The 13,522-nt window shown below is 39.2% G+C and overlaps 1 protein-coding gene and 1 pseudogene across 3 annotated transcripts in view; one reads left to right on the top strand and one right to left on the bottom strand.

Annotated features, from left to right (window-relative positions):
* Window positions 1–9,746, bottom strand: part of CARNMT1 (carnosine N-methyltransferase 1) — a 39,401-nt gene extending 29,655 nt beyond the window's left edge. The window contains exons 1-3 of one of the 3 annotated variants that reach the window (XM_030876993.2): window positions 9,297–9,746; window positions 1,678–1,873; window positions 671–834 (exon numbers count right to left, since the gene is read on the bottom strand). In XM_030876993.2, the coding sequence (XP_030732853.2) occupies window positions 671–834; window positions 1,678–1,873; window positions 9,297–9,742 (806 nt within the window). In that variant the 5' untranslated portion in view covers window positions 9,743–9,746. Of the gene's footprint in view, window positions 1–670; window positions 835–1,677; window positions 1,874–8,817; window positions 9,177–9,296 lie in introns of those variants that run through there. The other 2 variants (XM_030876992.2, XM_030876994.2) reach the window with 2 other exon arrangements.
* A 181-nt stretch (window positions 9,747–9,927) lies between these two features.
* On the top strand, window positions 9,928–12,719 carry LOC115863805 (ribosomal protein eL22-like; annotated as a pseudogene).
* Window positions 12,720–13,522: the final 803 nt, after the last annotated feature.

Here is a 13,522-nt window from a genome sequence, read left to right as displayed (position 1 = left end):
TATATTTTCACTTCACATTAGCTGTTGAGATTCTCAAAATAGCATATACCATTTAGTTCTTTTCAAAGTACATTAACACTTCCTGCAAGACTTTTATTTAATGTGATACATGATAAAAAGCAGGTTACATAACATTTTCTTTTTAAGTATTTTCATAAGTATATTTCAAAATAACTGGTTTCTTTGTAATCCTATGGATGTTATTTTATTCACTTATGTTATTCTGAAAATGAAAATTATGAGCTTCAGACTGCTCAAGGTTTTCATGGCATATAAAAGTTAAGAATCTGTTCTCTGAGCTATAGATCCCTCACTTGTTTACAAATATGCCATAATGAGGAAAATTAAAATAGTTTGCAGCTTTTTGCTCTGCTATAAAGCAAATTATAAAAAAAAATGTCGCTGATAATGAACATTCAATCTAATCTTCTCATTATGTAATTTCTAGATAGAGTAATTTCCGATAGTGCTAGAGCAATAATTATTCAAAACACTAACTGCAATCTCACACAAAGTACCCAAGAACAAATATAACAGCATACACCCACACATGAAAAAATACAGTCACACAGCAACTTGTAAAAATGAATCAACACTGTGAAATATCTCTTAGAGAAACTCAGTGCTTACATATCTTAAAGAAACTGGTTAAAAACAAGATACTATTTACCATCTCTCTTTTGGAAAATTTTTTAAAATTTCTTTAATGATTGGCTGGTAGCAGGCATCCCTTTCTGCTTTCCCAGTTTCACTCCAGTCTCTCACAAACTGTTTCAATGTGGATTTTAACTTATCCATGTCAAATGTAGATGCTGGCATAATCTTTCCATTCTCCTGTTTAAAAAACAGAAATCAATTCGTTTCTCAGAAAGTAATCAATCTTGAATATGATTAAATAAACATGCTACTAAGGGGCTTTATAGATGGTTTAGAGGGTAGGTCACTAGCCTTTCAACTCGACCGGGGTTCAAGTGCAGCTTGAGATTCTAAATGAAAAGAGTTTGGTGGTCTCACTTCTACCCTCAATACAGTATGGTCCATTAATCATGAAACCACCATATAATTAAGCAGTCTTTACTCAAGAGAGAACCAGAACTAAGCTGCTATGGAGACCAAATATTCTCTCCGTCTAAGAGAGGAAAGAAAGAGCCTCCAGGTCATTGATGGGGCAGCATGGAAAGGCTCACACTGGAGTGGCCCAACTGTATCTATCCTGTGGATACAAAAACAGGACTTCAGTTTCTATTACTTCCAGTCCCTTGAGATTTATAAGGGAAAATAATCTTTTAGAGTAAAAGATGAACATCAATAGATGCAAGATTCTCAAGATAATGTTTAGCAAGGGAAATTAATTTCACACAGCTCGGAAAGTTGTTGATAAAAATGTAAGTCACTAACTCCATATGCCACAATAGGCAGAACACTATGTGAAAAGTGTATCAAAATGCCCACAATTATCTTAGTACTTTTAGGGGAAAAAAATCAGTGAACAAATCCAGTTTCTGGCATACTGTTCTATTAAACCTAATAAAATGACTGAACATACAAGTGAAAACATTCTCTAAGTAGAGCCAATGACTCTTTCATTTCATAAAAATGAAATCCAGGAAGATAAAGATCTCAAAATATAGAAGTCAAACCCTAAAATAAAAACAAATAGAACAAACTTGCACATACGTCTTCTCCATATTCTTTATTTTCAAACATATGTATGCAATCATTCACAATGGTGAGTAGTATCTCTTGATTATGATCAACGCATTTCCGGATCTTGTCCAAGTGAAGAAGAAACTGCGGAAGTAGTTTCTGCTGATTAGCTGGGAGTGATCGAAATTGTCTTTCTGTTCGGTGCACGCGCTCATGCATACTGGTGCTAAAACATAAAAGGTGTTTTTTAAATTGGCAAAGAATTCTCACCAGAGGCCAATCTTATTTTAAGTTTCTCTTCCTGTACAATTATTTCCTTATAATGTTGGATACTGTCCAGCCATTTTCAATCTTTTGGTTTCTTAAAGGGTATCGATTTACGAAGTTTCGTATATTTTCATCTTATTACAAACTCTCTAAGCAACCAAACAAAAGACAAATAGTTAAAACACCTGCACCAATTAGAAGGGAGAAAAAAGGAAACATAAAGAGGATTAATGCACAACATGTTTATTTTTATGATTTCAATTTCCAAAATTAAAATTTTCAGAACAGCTTTGATTTTAGAAATTTTAGATTTCTCCATCAAGTAGCAGAATACTGCTCTGAAGTTACTTTAGAATATATACAAAATGTGTTTTGAAATTATTAAGAGCCAACCACGTTGAATTTTTTTAAATATTGTAAAAGATCTTATATACTACAAAAGTAGTAAACAAATGAAAAACTGAAATTCTATAGCTTTTTACATGACGATATTCAAAAGTTTCCAGATAACTCTAACGGTCACTTTGAGGACTTTTTAAAGAAATAAAACCTAAAAAGAACATCATTTTTAAAAGTTAAATATTATACTCAAAATAAAATGTCATTTTACATCAATCAGATGGGCAAAATTTTAAAGCCTGACTATATGAAATACTGGTAAAAGTACGGAAGATTTAGAATATTTATATACTGATTGATGGTGGGTGCGTAAATTAGTACAACCACTTCAGAAAATTTAGCATTACCTAGTAAAGCTTAATATGCAGACTCCCTATGACCAAGCAATCGTACACCTAGACACATACTCAAGAAACTCTTGCAAACGGGCACATGACACATGAATAAGTCTCATCACAGCACTGTAAGAAATAACAAGCAAAAAATCTGGAAACAACCCAAAAAGTCTATCAGCAGTAGACTGAACGAAGAAAATACAGTATAGTTATACACAGAATACAGTTAATAAATACAGCTACACACAATAATATGGATAAAACTCAGAAACAAAACATATTGTAGGGACTAAACATATGTAGAGAAACTACAAGGAAAGTAAGGAAACGAAAATGCAGGAAAATGATGTCCTATGAGGGGAAAAGGATAAGATAATGTTCTTTCTGTAGACTGGGTGGTACGCGTTCACTACATCATTCTTTACATTTTACATATACAAATAAACAAATACATAAATGCATATGCTTCTTTTAAATGTCCTTTAGCATTTACTCAATATTAAATGGAAATGAAAAATATTCTTTTTCATTTGGTTGCCTGAGTCTCTCTATTTATCCAAATCTGTCATTTTATCATATGTCAAATTACTGTATAATTTCTGAACAGTCATATTTAAAGAGGTTCTGAAGAAACTTGACAAAACTGAAGCAAAAACCTGGTCACATTTTTAGAAGATTGCGTGTGGTGGTATTCTAGGGGTGGTTAGGGATAATGTGAAACCAAGTAGGCAGTGGCTGCACTAATGTTTGCTTTTTTCCCCCCTGGAGACAGTACAACAGTGAGCTCTGGAGTGTAACAGATCCAGATTGAAACCCAGGTTATGCTACCTATTCGCTTATGTGACCCTTGGCAAGTTACTTCCTTTCCCTGTGGCTCAACAGTCTCATATACCAAAACAAGGAAATACATAACAATGATGATGATGACAGAAGCTATGATTTATTGAGATTTAATAAATGTCAGGCACTAAACCAAGTCACTTAAAATGAATTATTCTGAAAAATCTCCATAAAACCCCACGAGGTAGACACCATTATACTCCTCTGCCTACTTAATGGATTTCATTGAAAGTGTAACAAAATAAAGCACACAACACACTTAGCCCAGTGCCTAAATCATAGTCATATGATTTTTATCATAGTCATAATTTATATAACTAATGTGTACACAGTGGAAATACGAAAAATGAAGAAAAGTAAAAGTATTCAGGAGGAAAAAAATTCCTAATAATTCCTCTTCTAGAGGCAACCACTTCTAACTTTCTGGCATATTTCTCTCTGTTTAAGACAAAATCATCTAACACCTTTCTAGTCAAAATGCGGTACAGACCACAGCAGATCACTTGGAAGTGGTTCGGAATGGAGAATCTCTGGTGCCATGCAAGACCTACTGAAATGTAATCTGCCTTTTAACAAGCTCACCAAATGCTTCACATGCACATTAAAGTTTTAGAAACACTTGTAATTCTTCATCCTTATCAAAAGAATTTTCCCAGGTCAGAAGAAAAGTTCTCAAATATCTATATGACAAATGACTATAAGGGCTGCTCATCATCATCCCATCTTAAGCAACCAAAATTTACTTAGCTATTTCCCAAACATTGGGCATCTAGATACTTTCACTTGTCTATACAGTGAAATTTTGTGTTCAAAATCTGTCTACATTTTAGAAAAAAAAAAAAAAATTACCACAAACTCCCAAACGAATTACCAGATCAGAAAGATAAGTATTTTTAAAGCTCTTGATACAAACTGATTTTCAGAAAGATTTTACCAATTTACATTCCTATCAGTAGAGTATGACACTAAGTAACTACTTAAAGTGGGCAAACAGCAGAGTTGCAACAGTTTACAATTCACTGTCAACAGGTTAAATAGTCTCACAGTAATCCTTTCCTAGAATTCCTCGGCACTGGATACCCCACCAACTCCCTCTCACCATGCCTCAAAACTCAGCATTTCCAAACTAAACTTAGCACACGTCCCACCAAAAAAACTTGCACATCTTCCTATATGGCTGATGTTGATGAATGGTACACCACACATCCACTCAAGTCAGAAATTAATGAGTCATCCTAAAATGCCTCTTCTCATAGCACACACAATCAAGAAGCCTGAAATCCTTTTGATTCTACTTCATAAAACTATCTACATATTCCCCCTCCTCCAATGCTTTACCTCGGGCCCTCACTATGTCTCCCAAAGATAAACTGAGAGGCCTGCTACCTAAATATGCTTTCCCCAACCTAACCCCCTCCCACCTCCAATCAGATAAATTCTTCTAAAATACAAAACTCATCTTTGTCACTATTTAAACTCCATATTTCAGCGTATGTAAAAAGCAATCAATAAATGTTCAGTTACGCTCCCTCGGCACCACTTCTGGTTCTCCTTGGAGACTACTTATTTCCATAAGTGCAGGGGAGTTGAGTAAGTTATGGGTTGGTCAGAAAAGCCAATCCATATAAAAGTTCTGTTAATTCCATATAAAAGTGATGTAATGGGGCTTCACTGGTGGCGCAGTGGTTAAAGAGGCCGCTGACCAGTGCAGGGGACACGGGTTTGATCCCTGGTCCGGGAAGATCCCACATGCTGCGAAGCAATTAAGACCGTGTGCCACAACTACTGAGCCTGCACTCTGGAGCCTGCGAGCCACAACTACTGAGCCGGCGTGCAACTACTGAAGCCCTCGCACCTAGAGCCCATGCTCTGCAATAAGAGAAGCCACCGCAATGAGAAGCCTGCGCATTGCAATGAAGGGTGGCCCCCGCTCGCCGCACCCAGAGAAAGACCGCACGCAGCAAGAAAGACCCAATGCAGCCAAAAACAACAACAAAAAGCCAAACCAAAACAAAACACAACAAAGAAAGTGATGTAACTACACAGAACAGGATGAGATGCAGCATATCCCTTAACCCCTGGTTACTTAATGGTATGCAAAGCTGTCCATAACATACATCTACATACTCTCTTGAAATAAGTGAGGTCTTATCAAAGTTGAGAAGAGTCCAATCCTTACTATACTATTAAAATTGGGGCTAATTTCACTATTCTGTAAATGCTTACATTATCAATGTGTTTTAAGACAGTGGTGGGCAAGTTATGACCTCCTGGCTACTTGTCTGTTTTTGTAAAGAGTTCTACTGGAACACAGCTATACTCATTCCTTCGCATACTGCCTGTGGTTGCTTTCACACAAGCATACAGTTGAACAGTTTTAACAGAGACCTAGCTCTCAGAGCTTAAAATGTTCATTGCCTGGTTCTTTAAAGAAAGTTTGCCAACCTTAATTTAAAGGAATGTTTTACAACCTTCAGACTCTCCTTGGTTCTGAACTCAGTCAGCATTAAGAGGCTACATCCTTGGGCACCTAAGAGGAGAACAGAGTCAGCAGCCACATTTCCTCAAGGGTATCCCTACCTCCAGCTCTCTCTAGAAGGCTGATCTCAGCAGTGACCCCAACCCTGACTCAAAGTGGGTCCAGTGCTGGATCTAGCCAAGGGCTAAGGTCATAGACCCATTCCTCTGCACCTGTTGAACTATTCTACAATTCCAAACAGGGAAGCATACCTTTTCAGAGGAGAATCTGTCTCAATCCATTTAAAATATTTATTAAATGCCCAAGGTTAAAATTGTCTTACTAGTACCACTACTTACTAATGCAGGGTAAATTTTTAGTTAATGACTTTGGATTTCAGGCCAGACTCTACCACAATTTGGTCGTATAACCCTAGGCAAGGTGCTCACCATATCCCCTCACCTGTAAAAATGAGCTCTACATCTCAGTTTTTAAGATCTCACCTAACTGCTATTTCTAAAAGTAGGACATTTCTGACGACGTTTGATATTTCAAATGTAGTATTTCTTCTGTGAGTAGGTATCTCCATTCATAACAAGAGCAGTATTTTAAGGCTAACATTTTTTGCTATTCAGTACAATGCTATCATCATTTTTACGTCAGTCAGAATATGTCATCTAAGAATGATGTCAGAATATGTCATCTAAAATCTGTAGAAAGTACAGGACTGGAAGCCACTGGAAAGAGAATTCTTTTTTTTTGAATTTTATTTTTTTATACAGCAGGTTCTTATTAGTTATCCATTTAATACATATTAATGTATACATGTCAATCCCAATCTCCCAATTCATCCCCCCACCACCACTCCCCCCTGCTGCTTTCCCCCCTTGGTGTCCATACGTTTGTTCTCTGCATCTGTGTCTCTATTTCTGCCCTGCAAACCGGTTCATCTGTACCATTTTTCTAGGTTCCACATATATGCGTTAATATATGATATTTGTTTTTCTCTTGGAAAGAGAAAATATTAACCAAAAGACATTTCTTGCCTTATGACCTTTATCTAAATCTCCTATATATTGACAAAAAGGCAGTGAGTAGTAAAACCAAACTGTCTGAAATTTGGAAGCATCTGCTAAAGGTCTAGAATAGAATTGTTCGTAAGAACTTACTACAATGATGGAAAGGCTTACATCTGCACTGCCCAATACAGCAGACAATAGCCGCATGTGGCTACTGAGCATCTGAAATGTAGCTAGTGAGACTGAGGAAAGGAATTTTTAATTTTATTAAATTTTAAGTAATTTAAGCTTAAATGCAGCCAGATGTGATTAGTGGCTATGGTATTGGACAGTACAGGTCTAGAAGATTATAAAATGTTGGAATGTAATAATCCAGTGTTTTCTGCTACACAATTCTTCCCATACCCCTAAACATACTTTTAATTGTATACTATTTTCAGTACAGGGATTTCAATTTTTTCATTGAGAGTACATGCAAATAAAAAGGATTGTTGTTAAAAATGAAATTTTCCTCAGTCCCACACTGAACTGGTAAAGAAGAGGGAGGAGAGTATAGGAAATTGTATCACAACCACCAGAATGTGCACACAGTGCCCTTTTGTATATTGCCACACTTAGGTCCTAGTTTCAGGTCAAAATCCCCTGCTCTCCCCCACAAAAAGGCCCAGCTGATACTCAATCATAAATATCAATTTTAAATTAGTCCCAATATATTAGAACTGCGTACAAACACACATTTTAACTGAGTCCACAATAGTCCCAAGACATTTCCCAGTATTCTTTCTACATTTTTCAACAGTAAAATATACCAGACTTCTCTGCAGCTAACACTTCTGGCTATCTATTGTCAGCTTCTTCCCCTCGCTGCATGGTTCTTCCAGACACAATACTTGTAACAAGTTCAATGCTCCAGTTGTCTGCCTTCCTCACTCCGTTGATACTAAATCAAATCCCCATGTTACTAATTCCCTTTTGAGCTCCATAAGTAATGCAATCCATGGCTCCTATGCCCGAGTTTAATTAGTAAATTATTTCATCAAGATGTCTCAACTTCAAAACTTCATGTCACCAATTTAATCAGAGTCTGAAGTAACTTTAAGCTTTCATTAAGCAAGTTTTAAAATTCAGAATAGTAACAAACTAGTTTAACCATCAGTTACAAATTGACAAACTATTTGGGAATGACAAATGTACTTCTTTGCTACTACTTGTCTTATTTGTTAAAAATAGAGCTCCAACAACATGCCAAGCACTGGCAACGTAAAAATAAATAAGGCCCTGTCCCTGCCCTTGAGGAGGTCAGTCAACCAATATTTAAAAATTTGCATAAAGCACAGCAGGAGCCCATCTAAGGGAACAGTTTTACTTCAGTAGGAGGTCACATCTATCAGATTCCAACTGCAGACTCAGAACATTGCCGTCGGTGTACTCATCTCTCACACGAATAAAAGTGCTTTCTTTACCTGAAAATCCAATTGTTTTAAGTCCCTTTCAGATCTTGGAATTATAATTTTGTGACTAAGCTACTTTACGATTTATCTACAAGAAAAATGAAAGTTAGGAAGTTTAAAAGTCCTACCACTGTGCCCAACCCACAGTGAGAATTCGATAAATATTTGCAGAAAAAAAATCATAAAAGCGGCTCCTACAGTGCTTTCCTTCATTCCCCCCTTAAAAACTCTGCAAATTTTAGAACATACGGACCATCTCCGATCTTAATTTCACCCACCAGTTAAAGGCACTGAGCAGCATCATTCACTCGCTCATCACAAAAGTGCTGTGTTTTCGCAGGGCCAAGGGTGGGGGGTGTGTGAGGGGCGGAAATCTTAATGCTGCTCTCACAAGAACTTACAACAGTTTGAGAAAAAAACATCCTACGGCATCCCACGTGTAGGTGAACTTGGGCTCTCCGTCTGTTCAGTTTGCAGGACAGCGACAATACATACAAATCATGCCCAGCACTGGACGATTTTACCACCACCATCTTCTATCTGAAATTCTTACAGCACTTTTCCGGTCACCCTCACCCGCCTCAAGCCAAACCTTTAACGAGGAAGGAAAGGCAAGAGGGCTAATCTGATCCAGAGATCAGAAGACAAGAGGCTGAGCAACAGACGGCGCGGCAGACACGCGAGAGTGCAGCGCCGGGAGGGGCTAAGGTGGTGCGAGATGACTCGGGGGCGCGGAGGTCAGCTCAGGCGGCCCGGTTCCGACGCCCCGGAGGCGTGGCGACCGGAGGGCGAGCGCGGCGTGCGCCACGGTGCGGACGCGTCAGACGCAAGCAGCGGGCGCGCCGACGGCCTGAGCGGGGGTCCGCCGCGGGCTCCTTACCCATAGTAGCGGAAGGCATTAATGATCTTCCAGAAGTGCTCGCGCTCGAGCCTCTCCTCCTCTTCCTCTGTGCTGCGCGTGGCCGCCGCCGCCGAAACCGCCGCGGCGGAGCCCAAACGCCCGGCGGAGAACTGCACTTCCACCTCCTCGCTCCCGCCGCCTCCTCCGCGGCTGCTGCCGCCTCCCCCGCAGCCCTCGGGCAGCTGAGAGACTGGCGGCGGAGGGCGCCGCCGTCGCTGCATCGCCGCCGCGGCCCTCGGCCTGGCTCGCTTGCGTCTCGCCGCGACTGAAAGCGTGGTGGCGGCTGCTTGGCCCTCCTCTAGACGGCGCCCGCCGTGGACATGCCCCCAGCTCGCGGCGCGCCCCGCCCCCGCCGCCCTCAGGCCTCCATCAGCGCCTGGCTCCGCCAGGTCTTCCGAGCACCCGGAACGACCGCGCTTGCGCATTCGAGAGTACGACTAAGGGCCGCAGCCACCTGCGCTCATTTGCTGCCGGCCTTTGGCGACGGCGCGCTGATGTCACAACAACGCGTGAAGTAGGCGGGGGCAAGGGCCAGATGGGTGGGGCGAAGGAGGAGATTCCTGGCAGGTTGGGGATGGCACCTGCGAGCAGCCGCGTGGTTCGGGCTTGAGAGCCGGTGAGTGCTGGGTGGTGGAACAGGCCGCTGAACTAAGGCTAACACATTAGCAAAGGAGAAATGCAGAAAAAAAGTTCAGCTTTGATGAATTTAATAGGAACTTTTATTTCAGAAAGTCTAGAAGGAAGGTCTTGCATTCGCTCGCCCTAAGTTGTTTTAATGAATTTCTTAAGTGAATTTCTATTTTTAATTGCATAAATGTAGAGGGACACTGTCATCTTTTCAGTGTTTAGGGGCCAGCGAAAGCCCTAACCCAAGCCCTGGACTGGTCATGGCAGCAGATCGGGAAACATTCAGGAATCTAACTCTGGCTAGTACTCGCACTTTGGAAGACCACCAAAGCGCAAAGGAGCCGTAACGCGGTGCAGCATTAACATCAAACGGTGGCCCATAGCAATGTCAGACTTAACCACTAACTCTTATTTACCTGCGTTCATTTTCCGCCCCATTTCTCTCTGGGCTCGTGGATAAAACCTCTGCCCTACCTGCATTTGATGTTATTCTTAGAAAATAACTCGTTTCACTCAATTTATTCTACCATCCAGCAAAATAGTCTTTCAAAATAACGGTAAAAGAAGATTGTTTTATTCAGGAGAATTAAACTTGCTCAGGGACCACGGATTCTGTTAAAAAGATATAATCATATTGAAAATGAAGTGGCTCTCTGATCGCGCGGCGGGCCTTCAGGATGGCGCCGAAGAAAGACAAGAAGCCTAAGAAGTCAACCTGGAAGTTTAATTTGGACCTTACTCATCCAGTAGAAGATGGAATTTTTAATTCTGGAAATTTTGAACAGTGTCTACGGGAGAAGGTTAAAGTGAATGGAAAAACTGGAAATCTTGGGAATGTCGTTCACATTGAACGCTTCAAGAATAAAGTCAGTTGTTTCTGAGAAACAGTTCTCTAAAAGGTATTTGAAATACCTTACCAAGAAGTACCTTAAAAAGAAAAATCTTCGTGATTGTCTTCGTGTGGTTGCATCTGACAAGGAGATTTACGAACTTCATTACTTCCAGATTAGTCAAGATGAAGATGGATCCAAGTCTGAGGACTAGATGAAGCCATCCCTTATAGGGCTTTGCTTGCTAATAAAACAAATGAAGTATACAAGAGAGACATCTTGAAATGGACCTTTAGTTTATCAGTGAATAAAAAACATTACTCTGGGGCTTCCCTGGTGGCACAGTGGTTAAGCATCCACCTGGGGACACAGGTTCGAGCCCTAGTCTGGGAAGATCCCACATGCCGTGGAGCAACTAAGCCCGTGCGCCACAACTACTGAGCCTGCGCTCTAGAGCCCACAAGCCACAACTACTGAGCCCGTGTGCCACAACTACTGAAACCCATGCACCTAGAGCCCGTGCTCCACACAGGAGAAGCCACCACAATGAGAAGCCCGCGCACCGCAACGAAGAGTGGCCCCCACTCGTTTGCTGCAACTAGAAAAAGCCCACGCACAGCAACGAAGACCCAACACAGCCAAAAATTAAAAAATACATTTATTTTAAAAACAAAAAATCATTACTCTGTATGTTAAGCATTCATCTCTTTTATTTAAGTGTATGCTGTTTGTATGGTGCTGGCTTTCCTTTAATACTTTTTTTTTTTTAATTTTTATTGGAGTATAGTTGATTTACAATGTTGTGTTAGTTCTGAGTATATAGCAAAGTGAATCAGTTATACACATATGCACTCCTTTTTTTTTAAGATTCTTTTCCCATATAGGCCATTACAGAATATTGAGTAGAGTTCCCTGTGCTACAGAGCAGGTTCTTATTAGTTACCTATTTTATATATAGTAGTGTGTACATGTCAGTCCCAGTCTCCCAATCTATCCCTCCCCCCCTTATCCCCTGGTAACCATAAGTTTGTTTTCTACATTTGTGACTCTACTTCTGTTTTGTAAATAAGTTCATTTGTACGCCCTCGTTTTTTTTAAAATACTTTCTGTAAGCAGTATTTAAATAGCCTATAGCTAGTGGAATTTCTTTCAGGATTTCTAAAATGTACTGCTTTTAGAAATGTCCTTGAGTTAAAGTATATAGTGAAAAAATGAAGCACAATTCTGGGTATAACTTTATATAATAAAATATTTAAATTCTCAAAAAAAAATGAAGTGGCTTCATTTTCATAATTTAAATTAATAATTGAAATAAGGCAATGCTAAGAAAAAGTACTGTGGTTATTCTGTGTTAATGTTACATTTTAATACAATGTTTTTATAAAGTTTAAAGTTATTTATTTTTTGAATAGTAATGCAGTAATACATGGTTCAAAATTCAAAAGGAAAATGCAAAGGGTTACAAATGTAAAGTTTCTTTACCCTGTCCCTAACCACCAATATCCCTGTCCCAGACACAATATATCAATTCCTTGCCTATTCTTCCAACTTTTCTATCCAGTACCTTTTTTCTTAGAGTCTGGTGTTTGGAAGTTATATATAAATTCTCATAATATTAACTGTTACCAATGCTGTTTTCATATGCACACACAAATTATACATGTCATAATTTGTGACATATATCATGCTAACATTTAATATTTTAATTGTTTTCCCCTATTGTATCCCCTTATTTGTTCCTTACCTCAACTCTGTGAAGTAAGTCTTGTTATATTCCTTTAAGAAATGAAGACAGACTCAGCAAAATTGTCTTACCCAGGGACACATAAATAGCAGAGCTAAAGTACATTTATTCATTCATTCTTTCCAGCAAATGTGTTGGTTGCCACCTATGTCTCTTGCACTGAGCTAAAGGCAGCTAGAAGCTAGTGGAAACATGTTCTTCTCATTTTCCCTTTGCCAGTTGGTAAGTGTGACCTGTTTAGAAAAGTTACTTGAGGTGTCGACTGTATTGTTTCTAAAATGGATGTAATATTACCCTTCCTACAGGGCCATTGGGAGAAATAAATGAGATAAAGAGCAAGAAATGCCTAGTATATCAGCTTAATAAATGTTTTCTCTTCAGAATACATTTTTGATCTTGTTTTAAAACACTTTTCTTAAGACTTCCTCTTCCTAACTTCTTTGCAATGAGTTTCTCCTATAGAAATCTTCCCAAACAATAGAGCCCTTTGGGCTGAAAGTTTGGGAATGTTTTCATCCCAAGGTCAATTAAACTCCAAGAATTAATAACCAAAACATACTAAGCATCCCTTAGTTTTCCCAGTCCTATCAACAAAGTTACGTCTTCATTATTCTCAAGGTTGTTTCATAATGAATAAATGTTTATAAATAAAGGCTTAGAAATCAGCAGGCCTATTCACCTGTTAATCATAAGTATATTTCTATTCGCCTCATGTTCCCCAAGTGGATATCTCACTGAAAGTTGGCACTTAAATATTATGTTGGTTTACCTTTTAACCAGTCGCCTTCCCTACTAGACTCTTAAGTTCTTTGAGGGCGAGATGCATATATTGATCTGTTTTGTTCAAGACCATATCCCCAACATCCAGCACAGTGTCTGGCATGTGAAGATTTTCTAAAACCAGTTTATGGATTGAGTACAAGTATTTACAAGTGCCAGGCACTGTGCTAAATACTACATACATCATTGCCTTTAACTTAGTACTTAAAATAGTATTGTCATTC

The sequence above is a fragment of the Globicephala melas genome, chromosome 6, assembly GCF_963455315.2.
Source record: "Globicephala melas chromosome 6, mGloMel1.2, whole genome shotgun sequence".
Classification (NCBI taxonomy): Eukaryota; Metazoa; Chordata; class Mammalia; order Artiodactyla; family Delphinidae; genus Globicephala; species Globicephala melas.
This window is presented reverse-complemented; position numbering and strand designations above follow the sequence as displayed.